The sequence below is a fragment of the Anomaloglossus baeobatrachus genome, chromosome 12, assembly GCF_048569485.1.
Source record: "Anomaloglossus baeobatrachus isolate aAnoBae1 chromosome 12, aAnoBae1.hap1, whole genome shotgun sequence".
NCBI lineage: Eukaryota > Metazoa > Chordata > Amphibia > Anura > Aromobatidae > Anomaloglossus > Anomaloglossus baeobatrachus.
Window position 1 is genome coordinate 134,085,097 of NC_134364.1, and position 18,780 is coordinate 134,103,876.

The window sequence follows — 18,780 nt, forward strand, 5'->3', positions numbered from 1 at the left end:
GCATACACATCACAGCAGGGGCTGGGGCATATATTTCACAGAAGGAGTTGGGGGCGTATACATACAGGAGGGGCTGGATCATATACATCACAGGAGGGGCTGGGGCATATACATGTTCCCAGCCCCTCATATGCTGCATGTGCCCCCAATGTCTACTGTGATGTATATACAGCAGTCCCAATATATCCTATGTGATGTATATACAGCAGTCCCAAGGTCTGTTATTGGATATATATGATTTACCAAACTTATTATAATAAAGAGTTGACTGTGCTCCAGACAGAGACAAACATGGAAAAATACGTTTGAAAAGCAACATTTACATGATCAAGATCACTGAAAATGAACCACTGCACCAAAGAGAAGCAGCTCCAGCCACCATATCATCACATATAGGCAGGTAATTTTCACATTGATAATTTTGTGCGGCCCCCGAAGGTTGTTAGAAATTTACAAATGGCCCCCGGCAGTAAAAAGGTTCCCCACCCCTGGGTTAGATACATATGAAGGTTTTGCACTAACCCAGATATACTTATATATGATTGGTGGTGGTTTTTCGCTTTATACGATATCATTTCTTCTGCATGCTGGTGACCCCTAGTGGACAGCTTCTGAACGTCCATGTTATTGAAGATTATATACTGTACGGTGGGTCTTTTTTCAACCTATATAACCTCAATAAAGAGGGTGAAGTAAATAGAGCCTCCAAACACAAATAGGCGGTTGACAGTAATCTGCGATGTCAGACGCTATACGTAAGTTCCAGGTAATGAGCTGCAACAAATTAACAGTGTCATGATACTGCTCTATAACAAAGCGAAACAGACCGTAGAAGTCCAGGTATGGGAAAAGTTATGGCGTTCACCAAATAATGAAAACTTCTTTTATTACATCCAGCAGATAAACGGGAGAAACACAGGTGGTTTCGCATCTTCACACTCTTTTTCAAGGCTCACGTCACACATCGAGCCGCTGAGACTGATTGTTGTATTGTGGTGGTTAAACTGTCCGGATCTTCTTTTTCTCGGATCCTGGCCAGGTGAAGTGAAGCTGTCAATCAATCCCCTCCTTCCACTCATGCTGTAATGGCCAGCTAATGTCTGTCCCTGGTGAAAATGGCCCTTTGAATCCTGAGCCTAGAAAAGCTCATTTCCATTTTCACTGGTTCACACAAATCAGAGGAAAATACTACCTTGGAACAATAAGATGCATTTGATCTGTCCCATTATCTATCAGTAGGATGGGAAGATCTCTCATTGTGAAGGCTTAAAGTGAATCTCCCAGTCCACAGACACTGCTAAGGACACGTTCTCCAGAGTCAGGACACAGAGGGCTTTGCTGTAGGAGTAGCGCAGCGTTCTCTTCTCTCTCCCTGCAGGAGAAAAAAAAAACACGCTGAAGGTTTCTACAATTCATCAAACTATAGTCACAGATCACTGAAAGCAACGGATTCTGAATTGTGAGATTCTGCATCAACAACAATTATGCAGAATAACATGTGGATGTTTCCATCTGTAACAAAAAAATGTAACAAAAAAATATAATCCAGGGCAGATTAGGAATATAACTATAGACGCCTAAAGAATCTCTCCTATATATAGGGACCAGAGCTGATGCATGATAGGTAAGGGTTAAGTTACAGAATCTCATGGATATAATACCAAAGCTATCAGTTTTTACGAGGGGCTGCTGATAAGTCTTTGGCTTTGTGATCTTTTTTTTTGTTTCTATGGTAACAAATGTTGCATCACATGAAAGCCTTAAGTGTCTAATATATGTTTACATTTTGTGTTTGTTGCCTATAGCAACAATGTTCTACAGATGCGGGAAAACAAAACAACGGAGTCTAATGCGATATCCACAGCAACTGAGAGCAGAGAAGCAGTGAGTGACAACTTCCCAGTCCATTTGTCAGCGTTTCCGGACTGATAAGAACTTTCTGGATCAACTGGTTACTATGGAAGAGACCATAAAAACAAGAAGCAGTCAAAAGAGCGGAGGCGCAGTGGTTCTCCTCATCCAAAGAAGTTCACGGTGCAAAAATCAGCCACCAAGGTGATGGCGTCTGTGTTCTGGGATAAGGAGGGCGTGCTGCTAGTGGACTACTTTCAAAAGGGTTCCACCATCAATGCAAGGTATTACATTGAACTTTTGGACCAATTGAAGGCAGCTCTGAATGCCAAAAGGCGCGGCAAGCTGTCCAAAGGAATCTTATTCCTGCAAGACAACGCCTCCGCTCACACTGCACAAGTGACCACAGCAAAATTGGCAGAGCCGGGCTTCCAGCTGGTGACCACCCACCTTATTCACCAGATCTAGCTCCCTACGACTATCATCTGTTTCCAAACCTGAAGAAACACCTCAAGGGACCAAATTTCACACCATTTCTGATGCCATGGCTGCCACGGATGCCTGGTTTGAGGCACAACCGAAATCCTTTTTGCTAGGCTTACAGAACGTGGAATACCGATGTAAGAAGTGTGTTGTCACCAGTGGAGAGTGTGTGGAAGAAATGGAAAGTTTCATCATCCTATCTCGCTTCTTTCTGGGTAAAGCCAAAGACTTATAAGTTGCCCCTCGTATAACTATCCAATATGTTCAATTCTAAAAGAAACTAAAAGTCCCTTTTCCACACTAATTAAGTTTAATGGAATTGTCACTTATTTCAATACTGTCATAACTAAGATGGTGGGTATAAATAAAGACTAGTAAACAATTAGGCCTCAGACTGCAGAAATAACAAGGCCATGAAACTCTTTAAGCCTGCCATACACCTTAGACTACGGTTGGGAACTTATGGCCCACAGGATGATCTCTTCTGTGGCCCTCAGGCAGATTCCAGGGGACTGCAGTGATTGGGCCGGCAGCAGCATCTTGCGGGCTGTGGGCCCTTTAACCTCCACGTGCGCATCAAGATTGCTCATGCAGCGTTCACTACTGAGCACTTCATGCACCTACCATTAGGTCCTCATGCTGGTCAGTGCCAGCATCATGAGGATGTACTTTGTGGGTGGGGTCAGCACATAATGCACTCCCATCCCACAGAAGAGGGGCAGCAGCCTCACCATCTCCAGTGCTGTATATGCCTCCCTTTTTTGTCCACCTTCCCAGTGCTGTGCACCCCCAATGTTGTATATCACACACCACTGCTGTGTCACCGCCAGTGCTGTCTGTGCCCCCCAGCGCAGTTCGTGCCCCATAGTGATGTTTGTTCTCTTCTGAAATGTCTGTTATCCCCAGTGTTGTCGGTGCCTCTCAGTGCTGTCCATGCCCCACAGTGATGACCATGCTCCCCCAGTGATGTCCGTGCCCCCCAGTTATGTCTGTGCCCCCCAGTGATGTCTGTGCCCCCCAGTGATGTCTGTGCCCTCTCAGTGTTGTCTGTGACCCACAACCATGTCAATGTCTCCCAGTGATGTAAATACCCTGCAGTAATGTTTGTGCCCTTCAGTTATGCCTATGCCTCCAAGTGATGTCTGTGCCCCAGCATCTCCTGTGATGTATATGGCCCAGCCCCTCCTGTGATGTATATGCCCCAACCTCTCCTGTGATGTATATGTCCCAGCTCCTCCTATGATGTGTATGCCTCAGCATCTCCTGTGATGTACAATATGTGCCCCATCTGTGCTGTATATGCCCCCAGCCCCTTCTGTGATGTATATGCCCCCAGCCACTTGTGATGCGCATGCCCCAACCTTTCCTGTGATGCATATGCTTCATCCCTGCTATATGATGTATTTGCCCAGAGCCACTTCTGTGATGTGTATACTCAAGCCCCTCCTGTGATGTATATGCCCCAACATCTCCTATGATGTATATGGCCCCAGCATCACCACTGATGCATATGCCCCCTGCCTCTCCTGTGATGCCTATGTTCCAGGCTCTCCTGTGATGTATATACTGTAACCACTATGTCACCAGGGATGTATGAGTCTGCGCCAGCCTCTCTTGTGCTGTATAGATGCCCCAACCCTTCCTTTGATGTATATGCCCCCAGCTTCTCCAGTGACATATAGATGCCTCAGCCCCTCCAGTGATGTATATGTGCCCCCATATCTCCTGTGATATACAATGAGGAGGAAAATAAGTACTTGATACACTGCCATTTATGCAAGTTTTCCCACCTACAACACCTACAAAGAATCAAGAGGTCTGTAATTTTTATTGTAGGTACATTTCAACTGTGACAGAGTTGCCTCAAAAATCCAGAAGATCACATTACAGTCATATGAAAAATTTTGGGCACCCCTTTTAATGTTAACCTTTTTTCTTTATAACAATTTGGGTTTTTGCTATTTCAGTTTCATATATCTAATAACTGATGGACTGAGTAATATTTCTGGATTGAAATGAGGTTTATTGTACAAAATTTGACCGGTGCAAAAGTATGGGCACCCTTATCAATTTCTTGATTTGAACACTCCTAACTACTTTTTACTGACTTACTAAAGCACTAAATTGGTTTTCTAACCTCATTGAGCTTTGAACTTTATAGGAAGGTGTATCCAATCATGAGAAAAGGTATTTAAGGTGGCCACTTGCAAATTGTTCTCCTATTTGAATCTCCTATGGAGAGTGGCATCATGGGCTCCTCAAAACAACTCTCAAATGATCTGAAAACAAAGATTATTCAGCATAGTTGTTCAGGGGAAGGTACAAAAAGTTGTCTCAGAGATTTAAACTGTCAGTTTCCACTGTGAGGAACATAGTAAGGAAATGGAAGAACACAGGTACAGTTCTTGTTAAGCCCAGAAGTGGCAGGCCAAGAAAAATATCAGAAAGGCAGAGAAGAATGGTGAGAACAGTCAAGGACAATCCACAGACCACCTCCAAAGACCTGCAGCTTCATCTTGCTGCAGATGGTGTCAATGTGCATCGGTCAACAATACAGCGCACGCTGCACAAGGAGAAGCTGTATGGGAGAGTGATGCGAAAGAAGCCGTTTCTGCAAGCACGCCACAAAGAGTCGCCTGAGGTATGCAAAAGCACATTTGGACAAGCCAGTTACATTTTGGAAGAAGGTCCTGTGGACTGATGAAATAAAGATTGAGTTGTTTGGTCATACAAAAAAGGCGTTATGCATGGAGGCAAAAAACGGCATTCCAAGAAAAGTACTTGCTACCCACAGTAAAATTTGGTGGAGGTTCCATCATGCTTTGGGGCTGTGTGGCCAATGTTGGCACCAGGAATCTTGTTAAAGTTGAGGGTCGCATGGATTCAACTCAGTATCAGCAGATTCTTGACAATAATGTGCAAGAATCAGTGACGAAGTTGAGGTTACGCAGGGGATGGATATTTCAGCAACACAATGATCCAAAACACCGCTCCAAATCTACTCAGGCATTCATGCAGAGGAACAATTCCAATGTTCTGGAATGGCCATCCCAGTCCCCAGACCTGAATATCATTGAAAATCTGTGGAATGATGTGAAGTGTGCTGTCCATGCTCGGCGACCATCAAACTTACCTGAACTGGAATTGTTTTGTAAACAGGAATGGTCAAATCTACCTTCATCCAGGAACTCATTAAAAGCTACAGGAAGCGACTAGAGGCTGTGATTTCTGCAAAAGGAGGATCTACAAAATATTAATGTCACTTTTATGTTGAGGTGCCCATACTTTTGCACCGGTCAAATTTTGTTTAAAGGGAACCTGTCATCAGAAATTTCCCCTAAAACCTCACAGATTCCCCTTCTGCAGCTCCTGGGCTGCATTCTAGAAAGGTCCCTGTTAGTATTGTGGCCCCTTTCTGACCAAAAAAAAGAGTTTATAAAGAGATACCTTTTTGGCTTCGGATTCTATAAATGTGACACGGGGGCGGGCAGCCTGATGGCCGTTATTCTGCCCCCTGGTCCTGTATGCCGCCCCCATCGCTGATTTCCATACTTTTGGACGCCGCCCACTGCTCCAGCCATCCCCGCGCATGCCCAGTGCCAGTCTCACGGGACTGAGCACTGTGACTGCTGGTGACGTGTGCGCAGGCAAGTGATTATGGGCGGGACTGTGACTGTTATCAGCAAGTACCCGCCCATAATCTCGTGAGCGCGCAAACCTCTCCAGCGTCACACTGTGCTCAGTGTAGATGCTAGACTGTATGGGCTGCTTCCAGGGATGACGTCCCTTTGTCACGTGATAGGGGCGTGTTCAAAATACTATCACGTGACAAAGGGATGTCATACCTGGAAGCAGCCCATACAGTCTAGCATCTACACTGAGCACAGTGTGACGCTGGAGAGGTTTGCGCGCTCACGAGATTATGGGCGGGTACTTGCTGATAACAGTCACAGTCCCGCCCATAATCACTTGCCTGCGCACACGTCACCAGCAGTCACAGTGCTCAGTCCCGTGAGACTGGCACTGGGCATGCGCGGGGATGGCTGGAGCAGTGGGCGGCGTCCAAAAGTATGGAAATCAGCGATGGGGGCGGCATACAGGACCAGGGGGCAGAATAACGGCCATCAGGCTGCCCGCCCCCGTGTCTGATTTATAGAATCCGAAGCCAAAAAGGTACCTCTTTATAAACTCTTTTTTTTGGTCAGAAAGGGGCCACAATACTAACAGGGACCTTTCTAGAATGCAGCCCACGAGCTGCAGAGGGGGAATCTGTGAGGTTTTAGGGGAAATTTCTGATGACAGGTTCCCTTTAAATGCGGAGTGCATATTTTCGGTTAGTACAATAAACCTCATTTCAATCCAGAAATATTAGTCAGTCCATCAGTTATTAGATATATGAAACTGAAATAGCAAAAACCCAAATTGTTATAAAGAAAAAAGGTTAACATTAATAGGGGTGCCCAAACTTTTTCATATGACTGTATTTGATACAATAGAAAAACAAAACCTAATATTTGGTATAGAAACCTTGCCTTGCAATTACAGAGGTGAGACGTTTCCTGTAGTTCTTAACCAAGTTTGCACATACAGCAGCAGGAATTTTGGCACACTCCTCCATATCTTTCAGGTTTTGGGGCTGCCGTTGGGTAACATTGAGTTTCAGCTCCCTTTAAAGATTTTCTATTGGGTTCAGGTCTGAAGACTGGCTAGGCGACTCCAGGACCTTGAAATGCTTCTTACGGAGCCACTGCTTAGTTGCCCTGGTCATGTGTGTTTTGGGTCATTGTCATGCTGGAAAATACAGCCACGACCCATCGTCAATGCTCTTACTGATGTAGGGATTTTGCTAGCCAAAATCTCGTGATACAGTTAGGTCCAGAAATATTTGGACAGTGACACAAGTTTTGTTATTTTAGCTGTTTACAAAAACATGTTCAGAAATACAATTATATATATAATATGGGCTGAAAGTGCACACTCCCAGCTGCAATATGAGAGTTTTCACATCCAAATCGGAGAAAGGGTTTAGGAATCATAGCTCTGTAATGCATAGCCTCCTCTTTTTAAAGGGACCAAAAGTAATTGGACAAGGGACTCTAAGGGCTGCAATTAACTCTGAAGGCGTCTCCCTCGTTAACCTGTAATCAATGAAGTAGTTAAAAGGTCTGGGGTTGATTACAGGTGTGTGGTTTTGCATTTGGAAGCTGTTGCTGTGACCAGACAACATGCGGTCTAAGGAACTCTCAATTGAGGTGAAGCAGAACATCCTGAGGCTGAAAAAAAATAAAAAATCCATCAGAGAGATAGCAGACATGCTTGGAGTAGCAAAATCAACAGTCGGATACATTCTGAGAAAAAAGGAATTGACTGGTGAGCTTGGGAACTCAAAAAGGCCTGGGCGTCCACGGATGACAACAGTGGTGGATGATCGCCGCATACTTTCTTTGGTGAAGAAGAACCCGTTCACAACATCAACTGAGGTCCAGAACACTCTCAGTGAAGTAGGTGTATCTGTCTCTAAGTCAACAGTAAAGAGAAGACTCCATGAAAGTAAATACAAAGGGTTCACATCTAGATGCAAACCATTCATCAATTCCAAAAATAGACAGGCCAGAGTTAAATTTGCTGAAAAACACCTCATGAAGCCAGCTCAGTTCTGGAAAAGTATTCTATGGACAGATGAGACAAAGATCAACCTGTACCAGAATGATGGGAAGAAAAAAGTTTTGAGAAAAAAGGGAGCGGCACATGATCCAAGGCACACCACATCCTCTGTAAAACATGGTGGAGGCAACGTGATGGCATGGGCATGCATGGCTTTCAATGGCACTGGGTCACTTGTGTTTATTGATGACATAACAGCAGACAAGAGTAGCCGGATGAATTCTGAAGTGTACCGGGATATACTTTCAGCCCAGATTCAGCCAAACGCCGCAAAGTTGATCGGACGGCGCTTCATAGTACAGATGGACAATGACCCCAAGCATACAGCCAAAGCTACCCAGGAGTTCATGAGTGCAAAAAAGTGGAACATTCTGCAATGGCCAAGTCAATCACCAGATCTTATCCCAATTGAGCATGTATTTCACTTGCTCAAATCCAGACTTAAGACGGAAAGACCCACAAACAAGCAAGACCTGAAGGCTGCGGCTGTAAAGGCCTGGCAAAGCATTAAGAAGGAGGAAACCCAGCGTTTGGTGATGTCCATGGGTTCCAGACTTAAGGCAGTGATTGCCTCCAAAGGATTCGCAACAAAATATTGAAAATAAAAATATTTTGTTTGGGTTTGGTTTATTTGTCCAATTACTTTTGACCTCCTAAAATGTGGAGTGTTTGTAAAGAAATGTGTACAATTCCTACAATTTCTATCAGATATTTTTGTTCAAACCTTCAAATTAAACGTTACAATCTGCACTTGAATTCTGTTGTAGAGGTTTCATTTCAAATCCAATGTGGTGGCATGCAGAGCCCAACTCGCCAAAATTGTGTCACTGTCCAAATATTTCTGGACCTAACTGTACACTTCAATACGATACTTTTGTCTTGTCCGCTTTGCAGAAAAGCACCCCCAAAGTATGATGTTTCCACCCCCATGCATGCTTCACGGTTGGGATGGTGTTTTGAGGTTGTATGCATCATTCTTCTTCCTCCAAACACGGCAAGTGTAGCAGATACCAAAAAGTTCAATTTTGATCTCATCTGACCACGTGCCTCCTCATCTAAAAAAGGACTAGATTCCAGTTCAACGTCTCAAAGTCCTTTGATGGTATCCTCTGTCAATAGAAAGGCCTTATATAAATCTGTACACTTTGCCACGGGACAGGTGGAATTCCGGGTTCAATGATCCGCAAGGGTTCAAATCTGAAGATTTTGACTATGAAGGCTGAGACACTGCTTTATTTTCCTTAAAACAGATCTTTTCCTCTGCTCCTGTGCTTCATAGGCTCGAAATTAATAAATAATTCTTACTGGGGGTGCATGCTTTGTATTCTGGGACTGGAGCGGTCCATACACTTCCTTTGGTCGAATCATTTTCTGTTGTTTTTTCTCCGGTATTCTCTGCTACTGAACGCAACTATTCTATTGGAGATTGAGAATTGTTTGGAAATAAAATGCCCTTGGAGGAGTGGCAGTATCATCTCGGGGGGGCAATTCATCCAGTTATCATTTATACTGATCATAAGACGTGAAAAAACCATGACAATAATCAAGGTAGACCAGATGTCCGCCATGTAGGAGGCTGCTTCGTGATATTTTCATGGGCTCAGTCTTTGGCTCTTATTACACTGACTCATCTGCAGGGATGCTATTTACAAGTGTTCTCTGAATATTACCTTTCTACCAGTGTTTTGTCATCATATTGCCTTAGCACTGTTTACTTACCCCCTGTGTTTTACACAGTGCTTTGTTCTATTTTCACTACCTGCCTTGTATAGATAGCCCATATACAATATATACAGAATTTGTCCCCTTGGAGGAGGAAAGAATAGGGGTATATACTTTATTCTATGCAACCCTGGTTATTTTGTCCACTTTCTGGAGTGTGTTTTTAAATGGTTTTAATGTGTGCTTTAGTGTCGTTTTGCTGTTTTCATGTATTGTTAATAAAATTATAGTTTGCTGTATGACACCTCATCGGTGATCCCAAAAATTCTTGCGCACCTCCTTTTCTTTTCACTTGAGACATCACCACTGATAGTGGCTCACTCATTACAGCGGGTGGTCATGTTCTATGGCCGCACGCTGTTAGATCAGATGTAGCAAAGCTGGACTTGTCATAGGACCTTGTGTTCATTCATTTGACCTGGGTCATTTGGGGGTTAATAAAGTGGTAAAAGAAGGTGTGGGTTTTTTTTTTTAAACACAAATTTTATTGCAGTTTTCAGAATCATTACAATATATCTAACATTTGAACAAGAATAAATTCACCTTACCAATTTACCCACCCTTGTCTTAACCCACCCTCTTTTATTCCCACTTTATCCCCCCCAACATTTTTAATACACAGAACACCAGGTATAAGTCGCGGAAGAGCACACAGCTCCTCTATATTCTGATTCCCGTTTGAAGCCCTATATCTCTGAAACCCTCGTCTCGCCCTACTGTTGTGTCTCTACTGCGTGTGTATTTTCAGCTTTCCCAATGTGCCTTGCAAGTCTCCCAGTAGGTACCATTCCGTATTAGTGAAAGGAGATACCACTTTCCGTATTTCTGCAACTCCATACTGTTGTACTTTAAATCTCTTCCATTTTTTAAAAAAGTTTCCCGTTAGTTCGTCCTTATTTCTTTCGGCTTCCAACTGTTCAATATTGAGCAGCTTTTTAATCTGATTGACCACCTCGTCCTCTGATGGAACAGATTCCTCGAGCCATCTGCGTAGTAGGGCCTTTTTCCCTATCATAGCAATATTATGGCGGAGTCTTGGAATCGTGGTCCCCCGTGTATCTCCTCCTCCTTCCTTTTCTTTAGTCCTGTGGTGGAAAATCCATAACAATGGGTCTAGTTCCATTTCCACTTCCCATACTTTTTCTATAAGTGTCTTCATTTTTCCCCAAAATTTCTGACTTTCTGAGCACTGCCAAATCCCGTGGTATAAGTCCGTTTTCGGCTGCTTACATTTGGGGCAATGTTCTATTTTATTCATCGTCTGCTTGGTGGGGATGTTAAAACCATAAATTGCTCTGTGCATTAATCTAAACTGTGTGTCCCTCCAGCCCTCATTAATCACCTCCTTCCTCATCCTCATCCATCCCTGCTGTATCTTTTCCCCTGCCTCTGTATCTTTTAGTTGTCGTGCCCATGCTCCCCAGACCTGGTCCGAGTGCAGTGGTACCAGTGCTGTTCTCAGATCTTTGTACAGGGAGGAGATAGTAATCTCCTGTTTATCCTTCATTATAAATTGGTCCATTTCATTCATTACCTGTTCTTTTCTAACATCCCTCAATAGTCCCATTATTCCCTTTTCCACCTGTTTGTATTGTATGATTTGGAATGGAGAAAGCCCGTACCTGTTCACCAACTCCTCAAGGGTCAACCACCTATGTTCAGTTTCATGGAGCAGATCCCTCACCCCACCGATCCCCTTATTTCTCCATTCTAGAAATAGTTTCTTTTCCCTCCCTGCTGGGAATTCCGGAAAATTCCAGATATTTAGGCATTTGGAGATTCGCCAGGACAGGTTAAACTTTTTCCTCACTGTTTTCCACGCCATTATCGTATCTCTACATACCAGGGAGTGCTTAATTTTCCTCGGAATATTGGCCAATGACGTGTGTAATATTGCCCCCAAGTCCCATGGTCTACAGTACTCACTTTCCAATTTTATGTTAGAATAGCTATTTGTCTTCCTCAGCCAGTCTATTACGTGCCTCATCAAGCATGCAAGGTTGTAGCCTCTCACATTTGGCATCTTGATTCCTCTTCCAGTGGTAGCATTAGTTTTTCCGCCCTAATTCTTGGTCTTTTTCTCTTCCATAGGAAGCTTGTAAATGCTTTTTTCAGTCTATGTACATCCGCATGCTTTAATAATATAGGGATAGTCTGCATTGGGTATAGCAGCTTGGAGAAACTCATCATTTTTAAGAGGTGGTTTCTACCTAGCAGGGATAGCGGCAGCCCCTCCCACATCTTATACCTAGCAGTGATAGCGGCAGCCCCCCCCACATCTTATACCTAGCATGGATAACGGCAGCCCCTCCCACATCTTATACCTAGCAGGGATAGCGGCAGCCCCCCCCACATCTTATACCTCGCAGGGATAACGGCAGCCCCTCCCACATCTCATACCTAGCAGGGATAGCGGCAGCCCCTCCCACATCTTATACCTAGCAGGGATAGCGGCAGCCCCTCCCACATCTTATACCTCGCAGGGATAGCGGCAGCCCCTCCCACATCTTATACCTAGCAGGGATAGAGGCAGCCCCTCCCACATCTTATACCTAGCAGGGATAGAGGCAGCCCCTCCCACATCTTATACCAAGCAGGGATAGCGGCAGCCCCTCCCACATCTTATACCTAGCAGGGATAGCGGCAGCCCCTCCCACATCTTATACCTACCAGGGATAGCGGTAGCCCCTCCCACATGTTATACCTAGCAGGGATAGAGGCAGCCCCCCCCACATCTTATACCTAGCAGGGATAGCGGCAGCCCCCCCCACATCTTATACCTAGCAGGGATAGCGGCAGCCCCTCCCACATCTTATACCTAGCAGGGATAGCGGCAGCCCCCCCCACATCTTATACCTAGCAGGGATAGCGGCAGCCCCTCCCACATCTTATACCTAGCAGGGATAGCGGCAGCCCCTCCCACATCTTATACCTAGCAGGGATAGCGGCAGCCCCTCCCACATCTTATACCTAGCAGGGATAGCGGCAGCCCCTCCCACATCTTATACCTAGCAGGGATAGCGGCAGCCCCTCCCACATCTTATACCTAGCAGGGATAGCGGCAGCCCCTCCCACATCTTATACCTAGCAGGGATAGCGGCAGCCCCTCCCACATCTTATACCTAGCAGGGATAGCGGCAGCCCCTCCCACATCTTATACCTAGCAGGGATAGCGGCAGCCCCTCCCACATCTTATACCTAGCAGGGATAGCGGCAGCCCCTCCCACATCTTATACCTAGCAGGGATAGCGGCAGCCCCTCCCACATCTTATACCTAGCAGGGATAGCGGCAGCCCCTCCCACATCTTATACCTAGCAGGGATAGCGGCAGCCCCTCCCACATCTTATACCTAGCAGGGATAGCGGCAGCCCCTCCCACATCTTTAGCTCTCGTTCTATTTTCTGTATCAGCGGTTTGAAGTTTAATTCATAAATGGAGGCAGGCTGGCGTCCCATCTGGATCCCCAGGTTTTTAAGGTGGGTTTTTGCTATCGGTATCCCACATATGTTATCCCCTATTCCATAGGTTTTCAGGGATGACATGGTTCGCTCATTCAGAAACAGTATTTCACATTTTGTCTTGTTCAATTTAAAACCTGCCATAGACCCAAATCTCTCTATCTGTTGTATTGTTTTTAAAAGGTCATTCTGTGGTCTATTCATGAATAATATGATATTGTCCGTGAACAGAGCTGAATGTACTTTTTCCGTTCCGATGTTAATGCCCTCAAAGCAGTCTCCTCCATTGATCAGTTTTGATAATGGCTCAATGGCTAGATTGAACAAGAGAGGAGACAGCGGGCACCCCTGTCTCGTCCCTTTGGTCAAAGAGAAGGGTCGTGACAAAAATCCGGGTGTCGCCACTCTTGCCTGAGGGTTTGCATATAGTATACCTATAAATGTTCTGAATGCTCCCCTGAAGCCCATATTATCTAGGACTGTTTCCAGCCATGGCCACTGCACATTATCAAACGCTTTTTCAGCATCCAACGTGATCATGGCTGGCAACTCCCCTCCTTGTAGATCCCTGTGTCTGATGGCGTCCATTACTTTCATGGCCTTTCTTACGTTCGTCACGGCTGCTCTCCCCTTTACAAACCCCGATTGGGCGGGAGAAATTAGCCTTGGTAATACCTCTGCCAATCAATTGGCCATCAATTTGCCCACTAGTTTAAGGTCTTGGTTGATTAGTGAGATTGGTCTATAATTCGTTGGATTGTCCAAATTTTTATCTCCCTTGGGTAAAAGTTTTATATATGCAGTGTTAAGGTGGCTAGACATTCCCGTACCCCCTAACATTTTATTAAACATACGTGTCAGCGTTGGTGATATTTCCTCCTTTAGTACTTTATAGAATTCCCCATTGAACCTGTCAGGCCCCGATGCTTTATGTATACTCAGTTCTCCTATTGTTGTTTGCACTTCCTCTATTGTGATGTCCGCGTTCAGTCTAGTCAGTTCGTCCTCGGTTATTTGTGTAAGTCCTAATGTCTTTAGCCACTCCCTGCCTCCTTCTCTACTTTCATCCCCTTTACTATATAGTTTGGCATAGTATTCCCCCAAGATCTGGTTGATCTCCTGTGGATTCGTCGATTTGGTCCCATCCTGTCTTGTCATACTAGCTATTAACGTCAACGGTCGTCTTCCCTTTGCCAGGTTAGCCCGCAGTTTACCTGCCTTATTGCCAAATCGGTGCAAGTCAACCTCCTGCTGGGACCTTACCAGTTCTTCTGGTTTTCCTACCCACATGTCAAACTCTTGTTTTGCTTCCTTCCACTCTTCTTTTGCTTTTTGGGATTTGTTTTCTAGGTACCTTGGGTATTTCTCTCTCAAACTAGTGCTTGCCTCCTGGTAATGTTTTTGCGTCTGTTTCCTGATTTTGGCTACTTGCCCCATCAGTCTCCCCCTTAATACTACTTTCGCTGTTTCCCAGAATAGCATTGCCTCTTCCTCGTGCCCGCTGTTAGTGCCGCAATATTCCTCCCACCACTCCTTTAATGTTTTAATAAAATCTTTATCTTTGAGTAAGAATGATGGAAATCTCCATATATAATCCGAGCCCCTCTGTATTCTGTCATTTAAGTCTAAGGTCACCGGGCTGTGGTCGGATATAACCATGTTCTCTATGTCTACATCCTTGCCCCTGTGCCAGAGTCTTTGGTCTACTAACAAAGTCAATCCTTGACCATGCTTCGTGTGGGTGTGAGTAGTGTGTAAATTCACGTTCATATGGGTGTTGCGTTCTCCAACTGTCCTGCAAATTTGTGTCTTCCAGTAATTTGGCCATCAAACCCTTTGTATTCCTACTCTGCCTACCTTGTTCCTTGCCATACCTCCTATCCTCCTCTTTCAAAACTACTGCATTAAAATCTCCCCCCACTATCTTATTTGGGTCTACATCCACTCCCAATTTGTCGGTGATAAAGTCAAAGAAGGCTTTTTGTTCGTTATTAGGGGCGTATATATTGTGTATGCTAAACTCTCCCTGCGGGCTAGTTAATTTGATATGTATGTACCTCCCACCATCATCACTGTCTTGGGACACTATTTCGTGAGTAAAGTGTTTGTTTATTAAGATCATTACCCCTGCCTTCCTTCCCTGGGATCCTGACCCGACTACCGCCCCCACCCATAATTTTTGCATACGAAAAAAATCCCCTTTTTGCAGGTGGGTCTCCTGCAGTAGTGCGATATCTACCTTCAGTCTTTTAAGGTGTCGTAATATCATCATGCGCTTATGTGGAGACTTCAAACCTTTTACGTTCCAAGTGACTAATTTAACCATTATCCCAACATCTCGGGACATTTATGTCGCTATATGTTCTCACTTGTGTGTGTCTTGGCGCCTTTCCCTGGTCTTTTCCCTGCCTTAACTCCGCTGCGTACTGACAACTATGTATTGCCTGGGCGCAACCTTGTGTCCCCTTCTTGGCATTAACTATAAACCTGTTGGCTACCCCCCCAACTGCCCTCAGTTTTCTTTCGGTGTGCTTATAGCGTTGCTTTCCCTGAACCCAACTATTCAACCTACATCTATTGTCAACTAACAACCCCTCAACTGTCCCCCCCTTTACAATCAATCGTCTCATCACTTTCATTTTTTCTGTGATGCTCCTGGCTCCGCAATCCCCTCTCAGCCCCCTAATTAACATTTACATATGGCCTGTCCCCCATTGTTCTGTAATCTAACACACCAGAGCAAGGCCTTCCTGGTCAATAGCCGTGCCAGCATACAATACCCCCTCCCTCATTGCCCAATAGCCGTGCCAGCATACAATACCCCCTCCCTCATTGCTCAATAGCCATGCCAGCATACAATACCCCCTCCCTCATTGCCCAATAGCCGTGCCAGCATACAATACCCCCTCCCTCATTGCCCATACCTATACCTCTGGTCTCAATTTCACTTCACCTCCCATCAGCATAAGTGACCTGGCTACCAGAGGAGCGATTTATCAGTAGATACTAAAAAGAGAGAAACCCGGTCCCCCATAGATGTTAGGATCCCCTACACCCCCGAGGGGGCAGGGCACCTTGGTCCATATAGATTGAAGAGGCGTGGGGAACTGAAGAGAAAGAGAAAAGAATGGAAAAGCCTACAAGAAGAAAAAAAAAAGTGGAAGTAGGAAGAGGAAGTAGGAAGTGGAAAAGGAAGTGTAAGAGGAAGAGGAAAAGAAAGTGTAAGAGGAAGAGGAAAAGAAAGTGGAAGAGGAAGTGTGAAGTGGAAAAGGAAGTGGAAGAGGAAGAGGAAGTAGGAAGTGGAAAAGGAAGTGGAAGAGGAAGTAGGAAGTGGAAAAGGAAGAGGAAGTGGAAGAGAAAGTAGGAAATGGAAAAGGAAGTGGAAGAGGAAGTAGGAAGTGGAAAGGAAGTGGAAGAGGAAGTGGTAGAGGAAGTGGTAGAGGAAGTAGGAAGTGGAAGAGGAGGTGGAAGAGGAAGTAGGAAGTGGAAGTGGAAGTGGAAGAGGAAATAGGAAGTGGAAGAGGAAGTAGGAAGTGGAAAAGGAAGTAGAAGAGGAAGTGGAAAAGGAAGTAGGAAGTGGAAGAGGAAGTGGGACAGGAGGTGGAAGTAGGAAGTGGAAGTAAGTAGGAAATGGAAGAGGAAGTGGAAGTAGGAGGTGGAAGTGGAAGAGGAAGTAGGAAGTGGAAGAGGAAGTGGAAGTAGGAATTAGAAGAGGAAGTGGAAAAAGAAGTAGGAAGAGGTAGATGGGGTGGAAAAGGAAGTGTAAGAAAAGTGTAAGAGGCACTATGAAGTGGAAGTAGGAAGTGGAAGCAGAAAGTAAAAATGCAATAATACACAGTAGATGTTACTCATCTTCTGCATTCCGTCAGTCCCCTCTCTCTTGGGCCCCTCAGTTCAGTTCAAAAATATCGATTCTTCTCCTTCCAGCCTCTCTCATGGCGCTCCCATCTTCTGGTTTCCAGGCCAACGCGACGGCGACCTCCTTGCTTTTGGACTTCCTGCATGTATCTCCTTCCCCTTCATCCAGTCGTTCCGGCCCGATGCCCGGCTTTCCTCCTCTCTTCCTTGCCGAGTATGTTGCCTCTCCGGGAAGTCCTCCGTCTGGTTTCTGTTCTCCATCTCCTCCATCCATCTCTCCGCCTCACTCAAGTCTTTTGTCGCAAAAAGGGATCCATCACGTCTTGTTACTCTCAGTATTGCAGGATAGAGCAGTTGGAATTTTATGCCTTTACGATACAGCGCGGTACAAATCTTACTGAAGGCTTTCCTTTTGCGTGTAACCTCCGCCGAGTAGTCCCCGAAGATCAGCACTTTATGCCCTTGTAAAGATAGTGGGGTCCTCCTTCCTCTAAACGCTCGCAGTATCTCTTCTTTGTCTTTGTATTCCAAGTATTTAATTATCACTTGGCGCGGCCTGGCTGGTCCCGTCACTCCCGTGCTGTCTTCCTTCCCATTTGTTCCTCCTGTGCCTGGACGCTCTCTTACAGGGCCCACTCTGTGCGCTCTTTCCACCCTGCAATTGTGCGTTAGACCTAGCGCCTTGGGGAGCTCTGCTTCACATATGTTGTCCAATTGCCGCATGGTTAAAGATTCCGGCAGTCCCATCAGCCTTAAATTGCTTCTTCTGGAGCGATTTTCCAGATCCTCTAGTTTGTCTCTCATGGCCTGGGATCCCTCCACCATCTCCTGCAGCTGCCCCTTTAATGCTGTCACCTGGTCCTCTGTGTCAGAGATTCTTTGCTCCATCTCTGACATCCTGGCTCCCTGCTGTGTGATCTGTTCCTTTAAGGGTGCTAGCACTGCCCCCACCATGGCCTCTAGAGAGTCTTTGATCTTGTCTGCCAGGTGCACTGCCACTGCTCCAGCCAGACGGTCATAATCAATTTGCAGGCCTGGGAACTGGCTGTGCTGCTGAGCTGTCTGCTGCTGGGTTATCTGCTGCTCGTGGTGCTGGGCTGCCTGCTGCTGGTGCTGGGCTGTTTGCGGCTCATGGTGCTGGGCTGTCTGCTGCCTGCTGCTGGGCTGTCTGTTGCTGGTGCTGCTGGGCTGTCTGCTGCTCGTGGTGCTGGGCTGTCTGCTGCTCGGCTGCCTGCTGCTCGTGCTGCAGGGCTGTCTGTTGCTCGTGGTGCTGGGCTATCTGCTGCTGGTACTGGGCTGTCTGCTGCTGGGCTGTCTGCTGCTCGGCTGCCTGCTGCTCGTGCTGCTGGGCTGTCTGCTGAGCGTGTTGCCGAGCTCTTTGCTGCTCTCTCAGCTGCTCCCCCTCCTCCTCCTCCATCCGTCCCCGCTCACCTCCCTGCATACCGCCGCGGCCCGCGGCCGCCATTTTGCGCTCCATGTGCACTGCTCTCTCTGCAGCACCCTGCTCCAGCTGTCTGCCACCGCTCCGGAGGAGGTACCGCTCCATGCACGGTCACCTCCTGCTCCTCGCCTCCCTTTCTCCGCCTCCTCCCCCGGCCGTGGGGTTCTTGTAGTCGGTGTGTGGGGCTGAGGAACGTGCGGAACTCTGTCTCCCGCGTCCTCACATCACAGCGCCGGAACCGGAAGTCGTTTTTTTAAATTTTATTTTATTTTTTATTTCAAATAAAGGATTTTTTAGTGTCT

The 18,780-nt window shown here is 46.0% G+C and overlaps 1 protein-coding gene across 3 annotated transcripts in view; it reads right to left on the reverse strand.

Annotated features, from left to right (window-relative positions):
* Window positions 1–601: 601 nt before the first annotated feature.
* The window catches only part of GANC (glucosidase alpha, neutral C), a 594,745-nt gene continuing 576,566 nt past the window's right edge, over window positions 602–18,780 (reverse strand). For all 3 annotated transcript variants that reach the window (XM_075331191.1, XM_075331189.1, XM_075331190.1), the window contains one exon: window positions 602–1,372. In XM_075331191.1, the coding sequence (XP_075187306.1) occupies window positions 1,254–1,372 (119 nt within the window). In that variant the 3' untranslated portion in view covers window positions 602–1,253. The remainder of the gene's footprint in view (window positions 1,373–18,780) is intronic.